At 44.1% G+C, this 15,276-nt stretch overlaps 1 protein-coding gene across 2 annotated transcripts in view; it reads left to right on the top strand.

Annotated features, from left to right (window-relative positions):
- Positions 1 to 14,236, top strand: part of MLH3 (MUTL protein homolog 3) — a 112,240-nt gene extending 98,004 nt beyond the window's left edge. For both annotated transcript variants that reach the window (XM_087390780.1, XM_087390781.1), the window contains exons 21-25: positions 1,152 to 1,209; positions 1,336 to 1,398; positions 1,778 to 1,850; positions 13,191 to 13,276; positions 13,369 to 14,236. In XM_087390780.1, coding sequence (XP_087246906.1) covers positions 1,152 to 1,209; positions 1,336 to 1,398; positions 1,778 to 1,850; positions 13,191 to 13,276; positions 13,369 to 13,614 — 526 coding nt within the window. In that variant the 3' untranslated portion in view covers positions 13,615 to 14,236. The remainder of the gene's footprint in view (positions 1 to 1,151; positions 1,210 to 1,335; positions 1,399 to 1,777; positions 1,851 to 13,190; positions 13,277 to 13,368) is intronic.
- The last annotated feature ends 1,040 nt before the right edge of the window (positions 14,237 to 15,276 follow it).

Below are 15,276 nucleotides of genomic sequence, written 5' to 3'. Positions count from 1 at the left end.
TCGTGATGGATGCATGCTTAATATTATGATATAGCAGAACTCAGCCAAATGTAGTCACTTATCCCAGGTGGTCTAAGTGTCAAAACAGAAATCTTTGAGATATTCTTCCTGCCACTACAAAGTTGAAAAGAGAATTGGTGACGTGGCTTACGCGTTGCTGTCCCCATCTTCCAGAATCTACAAGGTATTCCATGTTTCATTTTTGAAGTACTTTGGACCTTCTGAACAAGCACTTGAGGAATTACCTCCCATGGATGAGGAAGGATAGATTCAGTACATCCCACAGAAAATCATTGGTTTCAGGGACCATTTACTCAGGAATCCTGTGTGGAATGCTATGTCAAATGGAGGGGGCCCTTTGGATGATGAATCCTCTTGGAAGCCTTCATCTATTGTGGAGCACCACCCAGGGACCTACTCAGCTGATGCAGTAAATTGGGAGGCTTTGGATATCACAATTGCTGCATGGCGATGATCCGGTCGGTAATGAAGGGGGTTAGCTTAGTAGCTTTTTTATTTGGCTTCATAGTTAGTACTTTGGGCTGCTAGGAGATGCCATGTGACAGTTTTGGGGAATTATGCCACATGCACAGTTGTAAAACAACCTGCCCTAATTTCTATACATGGCTTGGCTGTCCCCCATGCACTCATCTTATGATTGTACTTCCATTCATTGAATGGAATTGGATTGTAGAGCAGAGCTAATTGCTAAGCTGGGAATTCAATAAGGAGTAATCCCTTTCTGTCCTTGTGCAGCCCCTCACAAGCCACTGTGGTAAGGCCAGCCTATGACTTACACTTCCCCCCTCATTTGGCAATTCCTGCTCTTATTTCGGGAGTTATTCTGGTCTAAGTCAGACAAAGGGCCAGAATTAGTTAGAGCTAGCTAGAGATAGAGCTAGTTCTGTTTCATTCAATCCGTGAAATCGAAAAATGAGGCGTGAAAGAAATGCCAGAATTTAAGAGGGGACTGATCCAAGGTTTTGCTCTCAGTAGAGAGTTCCTTAAAAAAGATCGCTAGCATGATGAGTGGTCCTCTTTGCATGAAATGTCTGGTTTCAAATGCTAGTAGGGTGTTTGCAGTAGCATGAATGGTTTTTTACTTTTAAATGTTAGCTGGATATATTTGAGAACTTTCTCTTGCTTTCTAGCTCTTTTGGCGGAAATGGGTGCTCACAACAGGCGAATTCTGCTGCACTACTTACTGCTGTAAGTTTCTATTTGAGGTGAAAAGTATTTTGCTCATTGTGTATATGCCCTACATGATTTCTGCTTTTCCTCACTCCTGTAATTCCCTTGCCAGTCCAGTTAACTTGCCATGTGACTTATGTGCAGGTCCCTCGCATTTTGGGGGAGAGTCTAAATGATAAAAACTATCTAGCAGAATACTTACAGCAGGTGTTTTTCTTAATCTCTCTCTCTCTCTCTCTCTCTCTCTCTCTCTCTCATACAGACAAAGGAAAAACAAGAATACTTCATCTTTTCAGTGTTTGTGTCCATGCAAGTGCAGTTTGCATGATTCCTCAAGTCTCCGCGTACCTCTCTTTTGTAACTTTATTCCAAATCTAGTGATTCTTTTGCTTCACCTTATTGTGCTTATTGGGAAACTGCTCTAATTTGGTTGTATTTTTGCTTCTTAAAAATCAAAGGTAAAGACGATGAAAGTTTTGATGTAACACATTCTAGTGGGTTAACAAAATAGTTTACTGGTTATGTGCACATAGTCAAGCCTACTCACAATCACTGCTTTTGCTTGTTTCTATCAATGTTGCTACAGTTAGCTATGACAGATGGAACATCATCTCCTCCACCTTCTGTTTTAAGAGTGCTAGCTAGCAAAGCTTGTCGAGGTAAAGTGAACTTCTATTGCCTTGAGATTAACTGTTACTTATATGGGGAGAGATTTGTAAGAGTTGTGATGATCAAATCTGGAAGGTTATTGTCAAGCATGAATAGTCCTTTGTATGGACAAGGATGTTAAGAAGTTACATCCTTTGGTATTACGATGGATTGTACTTGTAAGTGCTCAGGAAGAAGATAATGAATTATGGGTACAATATATCAATATAAATCATGAAATGCACTTTACCAATATTACTTTGATTCAAAATTCTCTCTCTTCAGCAAAGTGTTGTGATTTCTCATGTGAACGAATGTTGAATAATTTTGTCTTCACTTGCTTGGGAGAAATTAATATTCAGTAGTACTTATGCTAGTTGTTCTATATTGAGTATATGCATATAAGATTAAGTAAGATATGATGTATGTACATATATTTGTATCACGAAACTTAAGTATGTTGGGTTCATTTTGCCATCCGATTTTTGCTTAGCTTTGTGCAGCTTGAGGTTCCATAAAAACCCTAAGAAATAATATTTAGTGCAGATGCATCGCTGCGTGTAAGACTTCTTCAATAGATGGCTCCAAATGGTCCAATTTACCAAACCCTTCCATGAGCTTTGGAGGAATTGAGAGAGCCTGATGTTCTTGTAGGTGCAAAACTGGATCCAAGATGACCCAGTAAGAGTTATGTATTTGTAGGTGCAAAACTGGATCCAAGATGACCCAGTGGGAGTTATGTATGTCATAATGTCTTTTAATTCTATCAGTGTCTAGAAAAGAATCGTACAATCCTGCGTTAAACTTAGCAATTTTAATTACTTCAAGGGCTATAATTCAAGAAAAGTAATCAAGAAAGTCTGCATCGTCACAAACTTAAATATCAACACCGAGAGCTTTAAGGTAGTTCCTACTAGTCCTTAGATATGTATTGTTCTATATGACAGGATGCCTTAGGTTGTGTGTTTCTCGATGTCAATCTTTCTAATGTATCCTTATGTCTTTGTTGTTGTTTCATTCGTTGTAATGAATAGTGGACTCTCTCTCTCTCTCTCTCTCTCTCTCTCTCTCGTATAAAGGTTGAGAATACGGCACTCAAAATATGCTTGGAGGAGTTGAAGGCTCATCATGGGCAAGGCTGGAAAGATTCCAAAAACATGGAAGAAAAATTGCAGTCCAAAGAAAGGAGCACTCCAAAGAAGCCAAATCTTCGTGAGGGTTTCCCTCATCCACCATTGAACGGGACTTCTTGTATGATAGATACTGTCCCGACCCGTCCTCTTTGTCATGTGCGGTCACGTTTGATGGACTCCAAATCTGACCGTTGGGTGCCAAAATGATCGTTTTTTGACCGTTATCTGACTGTTTTGGACCTCCCAAATGGCAAAGTTCTATATAAAACTCCTCACCCCTGACTATGATCTCACCCTAAGCTCGTACAAGTACCAATTCTAAAACTCTAAATCTATGTCCTGTTTTTTTTGGGGGGGGGGGTAGTAAATCAAACATGCCATCGAACGTACGTTCAAGATTTTTTGTTCTTTTATTACTGCACTAATATCGAATGGCATGCATCGGACATGATGGCACGTGCCAACCATAATCAATAGTCAACAGGCACAAGCCATGAAAGGTCATTCAAGAGATCTTTGAGGAGGATATTGTCACGGGGACGTGGTGGTGATGGTGAAGTGTCTAAACTAACTATCACTAAATTTAGCCTAGGGTACCAAGCTAGGGGCCTTAGTTAATGCCCAAAAGGTACCTATGATCTCATGTGCAATAAGTGCAACTCTTGGTGCTATTAGAGTGGTTTCAATTTCTAAGGTCATTGGTTTGGTTCAGTGGGGTCATTCTTTAAAAATTGACCCCTAGAGATCCTACAAACTAGGTTCATTGGTTCCTTTACATTAGGGTCATGGTGTGCCATTTGACCCCCTAGGGGCATTAAATATCCCACGCCTCATTTTGTTCATGTGTCTGCATGTGGCTTCTCTGCTTGCCTTGTGTCACCCCTGGAAGTCCCTGGAAGGCCTTGGAGCCCTTCCTTGCCTTTCCATGCTGATTTGAGACTTCTCCCCTACCAGGGGCAGCTTCATTCTCTAGATGGCGGATTTCTGCAGCTCTCCCCTTGCCGGCTGACGTGAAATTTCAAGCTTTCTTCACGACAGTTCTCCTCCCCTTGGTGCCCTTTGTTGCTGGCATGCTTCTTGGACCTGGACGCCTTCATTCTTGGCCACTTTTGAAGCTTTTCTCGACTTTCTTCGCGACGAAAGTTCTTTTCTACATTTGAAGCCATATTCTTGGGCGCCTTTCCTCCTGCTCCTGCCTGGTGCAAGGCGCTCTGAAAACGGGGGTGTTTGTGGGCTGAAAACTCCATTCTGGTGGACGCATTCATGGCTGATTTGCTACAGCTTGCTGGACGCTCTCTTTTCTGATCAAGACAGTCATAGGCAGCTCCCTCCTACCAGAGTTTGCTGTCCGCTTTTCATCCTACTTCTGGAGCTGTTTCGGGTTGAAACAGGCTCTTTCTGTAGGCTGAATTCTCATCTTCCCTTTCTACTCTTTGCTATGGCCATTCCTATTGAGTTCTTGCTAGGTTGGATGCCCTGCCGTTGGCCCGGGAGAGGATTGGGGCACTGGTTGTGAAACTCTCTTACTGGGGGTGCAGTGGTTGGCCTTGGAAATGGGTAATGCATTGCTTGGCATGCTGTCAGACTGGTCTACTTGTGATTATGCATGTCTACTGAAAGGAACCAAAGTAATAGCACTGGGAGTTGGTCACTAGCACAGCCAGGGGTTGGCGTTGTACTGGGTTGCACTTGCGGGTGAGGTCTTGAAGGGAGTCCCTTTGTATTTTTGAGCCAACCAGTTTAAATAAATACCGCAAGGGGCGCCAAGCATTGGGGCCAACAGGTGTCACTCTCTATGCTTCTGAGAAGGGGCATTCTAGCCTCCCTTGTCTTGAATGGTTCCATGATGCTATGCAGTGAAGTTTAATGCTTTGAGTTTTGTTTGTGGACAAAGGCAATCCTTTAAATTGGTTGTATTTTCAGTTTTGTGAGATAGTAGAGATAGATACACTGCCCTTTGTGATCAAAGGCCGGTTACAAATACGAAAAGAATAAACATGGCTCTAATTCTCAAAATGGTTGGGGAAAGGCATGATGCAACTACACCATTAGAAACAGCCAAGGACTTCATGCATGGAACATTTGGGGTTGGACAATACTCCTGTGCGTGGAGAGTTGGGAGAGAGATGAGAATGCTTGGAGAGTTGGGAGAGAATAGATGGAGAAAACCTATGATCATTAAATTTCAAAACACCAAACAAAGAAGGAGGTTTTTGCAAAGAGGGCAAATCTGAAAGGTACTCTCATGTTCCTCAATGTATACCTTACACAGATGCAACTAATGCAAGGAGGGCCTCAAGAAGGTCATGGAGGCTAGAGGTAAGGTGAACTGGGCTAGATACCAAGAATGTTGAGGATTTGGGTGTGTCACACCATGAGAGGCATGAGCATACTCCATTGACATCACAGGTACATGAGAGTACATCTACTAAGCCTCTAGCTCCATAGCCTCTTAGTTCATCCCATGTATCCACTCCATCCATATTTGTTGGGCTTTCCACTACCATGGAAGTTCCTTCGTAGCCTTTTGCCAAGAGGACATGGGCCAGCAGCATCTACCCTTGAGAGTCACTACTATGTAGGATGCTTGGGTACCAGGCCTAAAGCAAGTGGCTGAAAAATCAGAGGATCAGTTTTTCTTTTATTGCAATATTTCCTTTCATGTTGCAAGGACTCCTGCCTACAAGAAATTTTGCTATGCACTTATTGCAATTGCTAAAGTAGGAGTTGCACTTGCTAGTTCTGAGGCTCTCGACACCACACGTTTGAAGACGCAGGTGGGGTTGTTGAAGAAAGACTTGAAAGGACTCAAGGATGCGTGGAGCCGGTATGGATGAACCATAGTCTCTGATAGATGGATTGACACAAAGAGGAGGCACAAGATTAATACTTTGATGATTGTTGTGTGGGAAGCATCTAGTTGAGGGTGTTTGATGCTTCACATGCCAACCTTCACAACACAGGAGGGTAGATAGGCAACCATTAGGGAGTTTTGTGAAGACAATGTGGTGTAAGTCATCACTGACACCGGGAAAAAAAGCAGTGTCAATATCAAGCTCACTGGCCAAATCTCCTCATCCTGCCTCAGGGGAAGTCTCAGCCCAATAATATCAACGTAAGATCTCAAAAAGATGGTCATTGGGACCCTGCTTGACCTCTTGCCTAGCTCCTTCCTCGTCTGCCATTGCTCCTCTTCCTTTGTGCCTTTTCCTGTCCCTCTGTTGCAACCATTCGCTTTGCATTCCACCTCCCCATCCCCTTGTTTCGCATCGCCCTACCCCTTGCAGCTGTTCCACCTTTAGTCTCCCCCCTTTTCCGTTGTTTCTATTCTGCTGGTGTGCGCTTGTGCACCCATCCCATCCATTTGCTTCTGCTGCCCTGCGTGTGCCCATGGATGTTCGTGCATAGACAGCTGCCCTTGTGGCCCTTTTTTGGTCGTGGGTTCTAGTTTTTCTTTTTGCTTTTCTTTGACCCGCCCATCAAGCCTTGGTGGTCACCTCTGGACACCTCTGGACTGGGGTATTTTGGAACTGCATGTAGACTCTTTTGCTGTTCCAGCCTTCCGTTGGGCCTCTTTTCGAAGCTACAGCCTCTCTACAACTTCTTTCTTTTCCCCTTTTTCCTTGGCTGTTTTTTGCAGCCCCTTTGTTGGATCTAGGTGAGGTTGGCCCTAAGAGATGACCACATCCAGGAGGTCACAATTTACATGAGGTTTTTTTAGTTGAGCTCCCCCAACACTTACCACACTTTGTGGAGCAGAGTCCGATCTTCCTTGGCTTGCACTTGGATTATCTCCTTCCTTGGTACCATGGGTTTACACTTGATGATATGGACTTGATGCATCCCATGCCATGTCTTTCGGTCATGCTCTGTTTCTCGGGACTCCTGAAGGAGTATTGGCTCATCATCCCCTCCATTGGGGGATGTTTTGGCACGGTGCTTGAGTCCCCTCCGCCTTTAGTAGCCTCGATTGTAGCAGAATACGGGGGTCCCTCGACTCTAGGTGATCGTTGAGTGCTCGAAGACTCTACCGTTGAAGGCAAATGGGCCACTTGTTGGCACGAGCTTGTCCAAGAGGTCAGGGCCAAGCTTCCCCCCCTTCTTCTCTGGCTCGCTAGGGGCAACAAAGGGAGGCTCGTGCAGATAGAGCTCAATGTCCAGCTAGGAAGCAGAAGGAGTCTCAGACTCCTGGGCTTGGACCTGGGTGGAGAGAGAGAAGCCTAGCAAGAGAGCCACCAAGAACCGCAAGCGACATGCTAGACTCCGCAGCATGCGACAGTAGAGCAGGTAGCACCTTCTTTGTTGCAAGGAGCGTAAACAGATTGCCCCTCCTCAAGTCCCCAGACTCATTAGGGGGAGATCTTCTTCAATCTTCTAGTATACCCGCCAGAGACAATGGCCCAAAGTTCTCGGGTTTCTACATAGAAGCAAGCTGCAGGAGAGACTGCCGTTCCGACCCCCCTTCACAACCGTCCCTCTCCCCTCCTCTTCTCCCCCTCCTCACACAAGTGAGCAGGGGAAAAAGCCGTGGAGAACTCACTACTGGAGAAGGGAAGTGTGAGCTGAAAAACTGGCTGTCCACCTTTATGGTGGGTCCTCTGTATGTTGTTGAGGGACCAGGTCCACTAGCTAGTTAAGAATGGACAGGAGTGTCTCGACGAACAATGGTTGTGGAGAAAGCTGGCGTCGTAGAGAGATAAAACTTGTAGAGCGCAATGGCGATCAACTTGAGTAGTCCTCTGTGGTCACCTCGTAGTATCGTCCAACGAATATAATTAAAGTTGCGGCAAGTACATAAGAAATGCTCCTTTGTCTCCACCTTTTCTAGTGTGCATAGCATGTAGATGCATTGCTTTCTAGGTGTGCCTACGGCTTGGGTGCCTTGATCCTCAATTGGTGGGACGAGACCCGCACCTATCCAATGGCAATCCTCAATGATGTGAGACTCGTCTATCCTCCAAGTACTGACTGAGAGGCAGAGAAATACAAAAAGAAATAAAAATCTATTAATGTCCTCAGGAGACCAACAAGTCTATGGGACAGCAAAAATACCCTCTAGTAGATTTACTTAGGGAGGGCACATGGCAGCTCCCAAGGAGTGGAAAAAGCAGCTTTAGTTATTTAGAGTGCCTACATAATAGTTTGAAAAAAGCAAGTCAGCCATACATCAGTTTAAGACTCAGAGTCTTTTGGTTTGGAATTAAACTCTTTGATGAGTGCTATGCCCTCATGGTATTCCATCCTTCCTAGCAGCCTTGAACTCTGTTGCCTTATTTTTCAGTTGAGCTCGTGTGAATTCCTTGGCTATCTATACCTTGGTCCCTTTCAATTTGTAAGGTTGTCAGAGAAGCTTGATCCGTAAATTTTGTGCATCTTCATCATCATTATTATCGTGAACTGTCCATCCAATGCTAGGCATGGATGCTTTGACATGAGCTTAAAGTCCCACTGAAAGAATCCTCATCTTTGTACCAGCCTTGAGGGACCCCCCTTAGACTAATTTTCAATGCATTGTCACGTCTGGCTTAGTGTTCCTTACATCTCTCCTTGGATATCAGTTTTACTTGCCTTTGTATCAACTTCCACAATCACTTCTTTCTCAATAGTTTGTACTTTAATGTGAACAAGGCCTTTAACAATGGAGACTAGTTGAGGGATATTTGCAAGCCTTCACTATTTCATCTATTACTGCCTGCTTGCCAGGTCCTTAAGGAATCTAAAGTTTAGCTGTCACACCTGCCAACTGCATCTTTAACTCTCTCACCTCTTGCTGCAGATAAAAAATCTGTTCATGTGTACCAATGATATGTCGGTTTAAACCTCCTCGGTAGAATGTATGTGCATATGGAGAGGATGTCATGGCTGCAATTGTAGAATATCGAGTTTTGCTACTGGGGTTTCGAAGAGAGGTTAGGCCATTCCATGTTGGCGATATCTAAAACACTGCCAAGCCCGAGCTGGACTAAAGGTTCAGCCAGCTCGAGCTTCTGCGATCTGAAGCTGAGCCTAAGCAGACTAGAAAGAACTTGATGTTTGAATTGAGGCAAACTGGAGCAAGAACCTGCTAGTGATATGTGACCTGGGCCTCTGTTGGTGGAGCGTGACCTGTTGCTGAGTGGTGCATGACCTGCTGCTGCGACTGATCTGTTGATGGTGGCTGAGGTGAGCTGAAAGGTGGCGGGAGGGAGGAGCTGAAAGGCGGCTAGGTGAGAGGAGCTAGTCAGGAGGGAGGAGCTAGGACAAAAGCAGGAGAGAGAGAGAGAGAGAGAGAGAGAGAGAGAGAGAGAGAAAGTAAGAAAGTTTATTAAAGTCTTCGGAAGACCGATGGGTCTATGAGACTGTGAAAATCCTAGTACAAACAAGCTGTGACGGTGGAGGTACTAGCATCCACACCAATGCAGAATGCAAAAAATGCAGAATGGTAGTACTAAGTACTCAGTACAACATAGTCATGTCAGTGGTCGACTACATATCAATCTCATCATCATCATCACCACCACCGTCATCATCAGGACATCAGGGTGGATGAGGCAATGGAGGCATGAAATCGGCGATAGAGTGATGTGGTCCGCTCACGAGTGCTTGATGTCTCTTGGTCATAGCTCTGCGCCTAGCAAGGGATACAATAACCCATGTTGGCCGGGTTCTGACTCTAAACAGGGAGGGGATATCCCCAATTGTAATCTGCGCATCAACCCTCTGTCTGAGTTGTCGAGTCACTAGCTCTGGGTTATGATCATGTCGAGGCCTCGTCTCGTGTGGGTCCATGTGATCTGGTAGAAGAACTCTGTGATAGAGCTCTGAGATGGATTTGCCAAGGAAGAAGTCTGCTCCTGTCTCCGCGATCGAAGTATCCTCTCACGGTGCCTGACTACCTTATGAATGAAGCTGAGCGAGCAAGAGAGAGAGAGAGAGAGAGAGAGAGAGTCTTAATGTCTATGGAAGACCAACAGGTCTATGGGACAGCAAAAAAACCAGCTAGTACATCTGCTTAGCGAGGGCACATGGCAGCTCACAAGGAGTGGAAAAAAGAAACTCAAGTTATTTAGAGTACCTACGTTACAATCAAAAATAAAAAATATAATGAATTACATTAAGATTGAGAGTCTTTTGATTTGGATTTAAACTCCTTGATGAGTAGCAGCCTTGACCATGGGGCTAATTCTGTTGCTTTTATTTCAATTGAGCTCGTGTGAGTTCCTGAGCTATCCATACCTAGGTCCCTTTCATCTTGTAAGATTGTCACAGAAGCTTGATCTGTAAATCTCGTGAGTTAAGTGTAATGATAACATGTCCTCTAGAATGCAGTATACTAGTTGCTCTGGCATCTTCATCATGGTTAACCATCTATTCAATGCTAGGAATGGCTGCTTTGACGTGTGCTAAAGTCTCATTGAAAGAATCCTCCTCTTTGTACCGACTTTCAAGGAGCCCCCCTATTCTAATCTTTAGTGCATCATCACATCTCTCCTTAATCTCTTCTTGAATATCGGTGTTACTTGCCTTTGTATCAGCCTCCACAATCACTCCTTTCTTAATCGTTTGTACTTCAGTGTGAACAATATCTTTAACTGCAGAGACTAGCTAAGGGGTAGGGGGAGAAGCCTTGCAAGTCTTCATTACCTCTTCTATTACTGTCTGCTTTCCAGGTCCTTCAAGAACCTAAAGTCTTATCTGTCACAGCTGCCAACTGCAACTTTAACCCAGATACACTCCTGCTGTAAATAGAAGATCTGCTCTTGAGGTCCAACGATGGGTCAATTAAGGCCCTCCCAGTTGATATATCTTTGCATATGGAGGAGGTCTTAGAGCTGCAACTGTAGAATAGAGAGGCTCAAAAGGGGGATTTCGAAGAGGAACCAGGTTGTTCCATATTGGCCATATCTGAGATTACCCCTAACTGAGGCTAACCTCTGGGTTGGGTTGGGGGTTGAGGCCAACTCAGGGGTAGGGAGGATGAGAGAAGGGTTGCTATTGTAGCTGCTAGTGAACCCTAGTTTGAAGCTACAAACTGTTTTGGGGGCTAGAGTTCACCTAAACTCCTTGAACTGCGAGCCTTGGAGCTACGAACTGTTTGAAGTTGACCTAACCTGGCTGTTTGAAGAGAGAGAGAGAGAGAGAGTTTATTAACGTCTACGAAAGACCAAAGGGTCTATGAGATTGAAAAAACACAGATACAATGAAAGCTAAGGGTGGGGCCACTAAACGGGCACTTTTATATGTGTGTGACGAGAAAAAAGCAATACATAGTGCTGTCGTTGCAGGAGACATCCAAAATGGGAAGACATCAAGGAGAATCCCCTGGCCACCTACCCATTGATCAGTTGTCCATCAGAGTGACTGGATCTATGTATGTTGTTTGTGGAACCAACACCATGGATGAGTGAGGAGCGACAAGAGGAGCTTGTTTGACAGTGGATTAGGTCTAGTGAGGCCTAGCGTTGAGGAAGAAAGTTAGTGATAGATCGCTGCTTGCGCTTAGCTGATCCAGGTACATCCTTTCTCTATAGTCTTTGTGATGTAACCCGTTGTTTGAAAAACCCTATCGTCACTCTAGTGGTTTGTCTCCCCACACCAAAGATAAGAGGATATGTCTGTTGTCCTCATGTGAGTGTCCACCTGGGGTTGGGTATATAGAGTGGTGCTCTTTGGCTCTCTACTACATCTGGTCCCTTGGTGTCCTTGGCTTGGGTCACCAGATAAAAAATCTGTCATCGTGCTCTGGTTGGACTTAGTTGGTCCCTCATGTGCTTGTAAGCTGGTCTGTGTATGTCTGGTCCTCAAGAAGGAAGGTGGCACCACGCTATTGATCAGGGTGTGCCAGGGACCCTCTGAGTAGACCAAAATCGCTACTGAAAAGGTTAACCTCTCACATGGGATGCTATGTCTGCAGTCCTCATGTGAGTGTCCACCTGGGGTCGGGTCTATCGACTCGTGCTCTCTAGCTCTCTACTACTCTGGTCCCTTGTTGTCCGGGGCTCGGGGCACCAGAGAAAAACTCTGTCATCGTGCTTTGATTGGGCTCAGTCGGCTGTCCCTCATGTGCTCTTCTTTGTGCTCTTATAAGCTGGTCTGTGTGTCCCTGGTCCTCAAGAAGGAAGGTGGCCACACGCTGCTGATCAGGTTGTGCCAAGAACCCTTTGAGTAGACCAAAATTGCAACCAAAAAGGCAATGGTGTCCTCCATGAATCTCATAGTATATAGGACATTTCAATACAAAGTGATTCTCTTGTCTCGGTCCGTTGCATATCACATGAAGTGTAGATCCGCCTCTCATGTGAGATGCCCTTTGCCCACCCTGTCTCAACTCCTAGCATGTGTGGAGATATCTAGAATTGACCAATGCAGTTTGGTAACCCCAGCAAATCACAATTCTTATATGTAGATGCAAATTCTAGGATCTAAAATGTAGAGTCACAATGTGGGGTCCAAGGAATCTTATTAAAGTGCAAAGCTTGAATGACTTAAAACCCCCTGAAAACTTCAATGCACCAAAGTAGATGTGTTTACTCTCTCTTCCATCTTCAGTGCCATGTTGGTTTCAATTGCAAGTACTCCTTTCCTGCAGTTTGTAGAGTGGCTGCTGTAACAGGACCATAGAGGTTTGTCTGCAGACATTACAGCGGCTCATTGAAATTTGACAGACATAGAGGCAAGGCTAGAAGGTTGTAGTTAGCTGTTTCAGTTATTCATGGCCAGGCTGGATGACTTTTGCTAGAGTTGCTCAGAGGCAACTATCACGGATAGTGAGAAAGGTACTGACTGCAGGAGAAGCTGCCAATTGCCACCATATGGAGCTTGGAGAGTGGTCTGCAGTGGGCTGGGGCTGCCTGAGTAGACTTTTATAAGCAGCAGGACAGCTTGTACGAGCAGGGGTAGGTGGCCTAGGAGAGGATCCATGGTTAGAATAGAGATAGAACTGACCAAGCAGCTAGGTCTCAAAATATGGAGGAAGAGGATTGATAAGTTATGAGTGTGATGTGAAGATGATAGAGATCCCAGTTTTTGAAATTTGATGCAATTCGAATATTGTGATTGATATTGGCAACAAGCTATACTATGCATCTATGAAAGTTTGCTTGAACACTTAACACGTTGACTTGGTAACTTACTGAATGAAGACCTTTTTATCATCTTGGTTTCCTGTTATTCAGTATTTAAGCCCTAAATTAAAACCTGGAACAAACTAATGTTCATCTGTTGTATTGTTCATTCCAGGTGCAATAATGTTTGGTGATTTCCTGCTGAAATCAGAGAGTCAACAACTTGTTGAGGGACTGAAGCAGACAGCACTCTGTTTCCAGGTGAAGGCGTACATGTTTTTGGTACAGATGAGCTGACTCCATAGCTTGCGGTTTAGCATTCAGCATATAACCTTGAATCTTTACTCTTGCAGTGTGCACATGGACGTCCAACCCTTATACCTCTTGTAAACCTTGAAGCACTTCATCGGCGCTTGGGTAAATTGCACTGTAAGGTTGGAGGTGCCTCTGAAACTCTGTGTGAGCCTGTTTCCGTAAACGTGTCGAAAGCAAGTAAAGCCACAACACAGAATGCAAGTGTATGGCATGGCTTGCAGTGGCACCGCGTAAGCTTGGAGCGTGCACAGGAGAGGCTCAAGCATGCTGAGGAGATGTATTGAGTTCAAGACTCTAGTGAGGATGTATGTTTTAAGTTGTATCGAAGCTGTATCAGATATACAACTCCCACTGTGAGTAAGCTAGGCTCAAGTGCACCATTATGATTACAGCTGGCGCTGCATTTATGAAAAGAGGTTCTGGTAGGCAGACCAATGCCCTTCTCGTGCTATGTCAGAACAGGAGTCCATGAGAATCTGCTGTTCTCATCGAAGAGCAAGCCATCGCATCAGTACAGCTCTTCACTGTAAAATATGTCTCTATCCTCTTGACTACTGTGCAGATTCTTCGTATTGTATACCTGTTCTTCAGGCACCAATTTGTAACATTATTATTGAAATAACATCGGAGTGACTGTTTGGCCAAAATATATGACATGTGGACATCTACCTTATCAAGTATGGTGCAGTTTGTCACACTGGTCAGACGCTTTTGATGGTCATCATGGATTCACAAAGGAAAAACAAGTACAAGTATTTGAAGAACCTGGACTTAAATCACAATTACCTTCTCAAGTTTGATGCAGTTTGGAACATTAATTAGACACTTCTGATGCATGCACAAAAGGAAAAATTGAGTACGAGTATTTCAGCTGACACTATCAAATTTAAGGCAAGTAATGAAGACAATCCCCTTGCAATAAGAGAAGACTATAATCTCTCTTTTATGTATAAGTTCTCTTTTAAAGTGTCGTGCAAATCACAAATGAGCGGTTATATCCTGTTGAAAGTAGGTATTTAAGCAGTTCTTCTGTTATATGTGTGCGTGCGTGCATGCATGTGCGAGTTTGTGCGAGTGTGTGTGTATAAACAGATAAGAAGGATATGAAATAGTCTTAATAAGATTGCTTTTGATGGGCATGCATAATGTTGAATAGGCTTGGTGATAGGTCATTCTTTTGCAAGAACTCAATAAGAAAGTAACTACATATCTAAAATGAAATTTATTTTGTGACTTATGGTATAACTTTTTTCATTAGACCATTCCATGCGCCATTTACAGCTTATTACTTTCCTTCGAAGTACCTCAATGTGACCTCCTTCCTTGGGCAATGTTCTTGGGATGGTCATGACCTATGTGTTGCCCCCTAGTAGTCCCTTGCCCCTTAGAAGACCCTTGCCATCTATCTACGTGAGTTTAACCACATACCCCGCTCAATGCTTCCAATATTTTTTCCTTTCACAAAGCCTTTTTTCCTTCTTCCTTTTCCTTGCCTCCTTTCTTGTTCCATCTCCTTCTCTTTCATATTTTAAACGAGGTTCCCATATATTTTAGCAACAGCTTTCTACTTTAGGCTATCTCTATGGCAAGGCTTAGGCTATATCTATTATGCTCTTTGGGTGTGAGCTATAAAGGCTTCCATGGTTTGTGAGATCCAACAAGGTTCCTTATGCTCTTTGGGTGTGAGTTGTAAAGGATTCCATGCTGTGTGAGCCCCAAGAAGGCTTCTAGGTGTAAGGAATCTTGTTGGATCTCACAAAGCATGGAATCCATTACAACTAAGAGACGCAAAGAGGGAGGAGTCTAGTTGATTTTGTTCTATTTGCAACAGATATTTGGGTTTCATATCTCAATGCCATCTTTCTTTATCTCAAACTCAAAGCCAATTCGGTGTAATTGTTGCTTGGACATAGTGTAGCATGTTATTTTTGGAGCCTAATAGGCAT

This window comes from Dipteris shenzhenensis, chromosome 19 (genome assembly GCF_047967505.1).
Source record: "Dipteris shenzhenensis isolate YYH24624 ecotype China chromosome 19, Dip_SZ_1.0, whole genome shotgun sequence".
NCBI classification, from domain to species: Eukaryota; Viridiplantae; Streptophyta; class Polypodiopsida; order Gleicheniales; family Dipteridaceae; genus Dipteris; species Dipteris shenzhenensis.
This window is presented reverse-complemented; position numbering and strand designations above follow the sequence as displayed.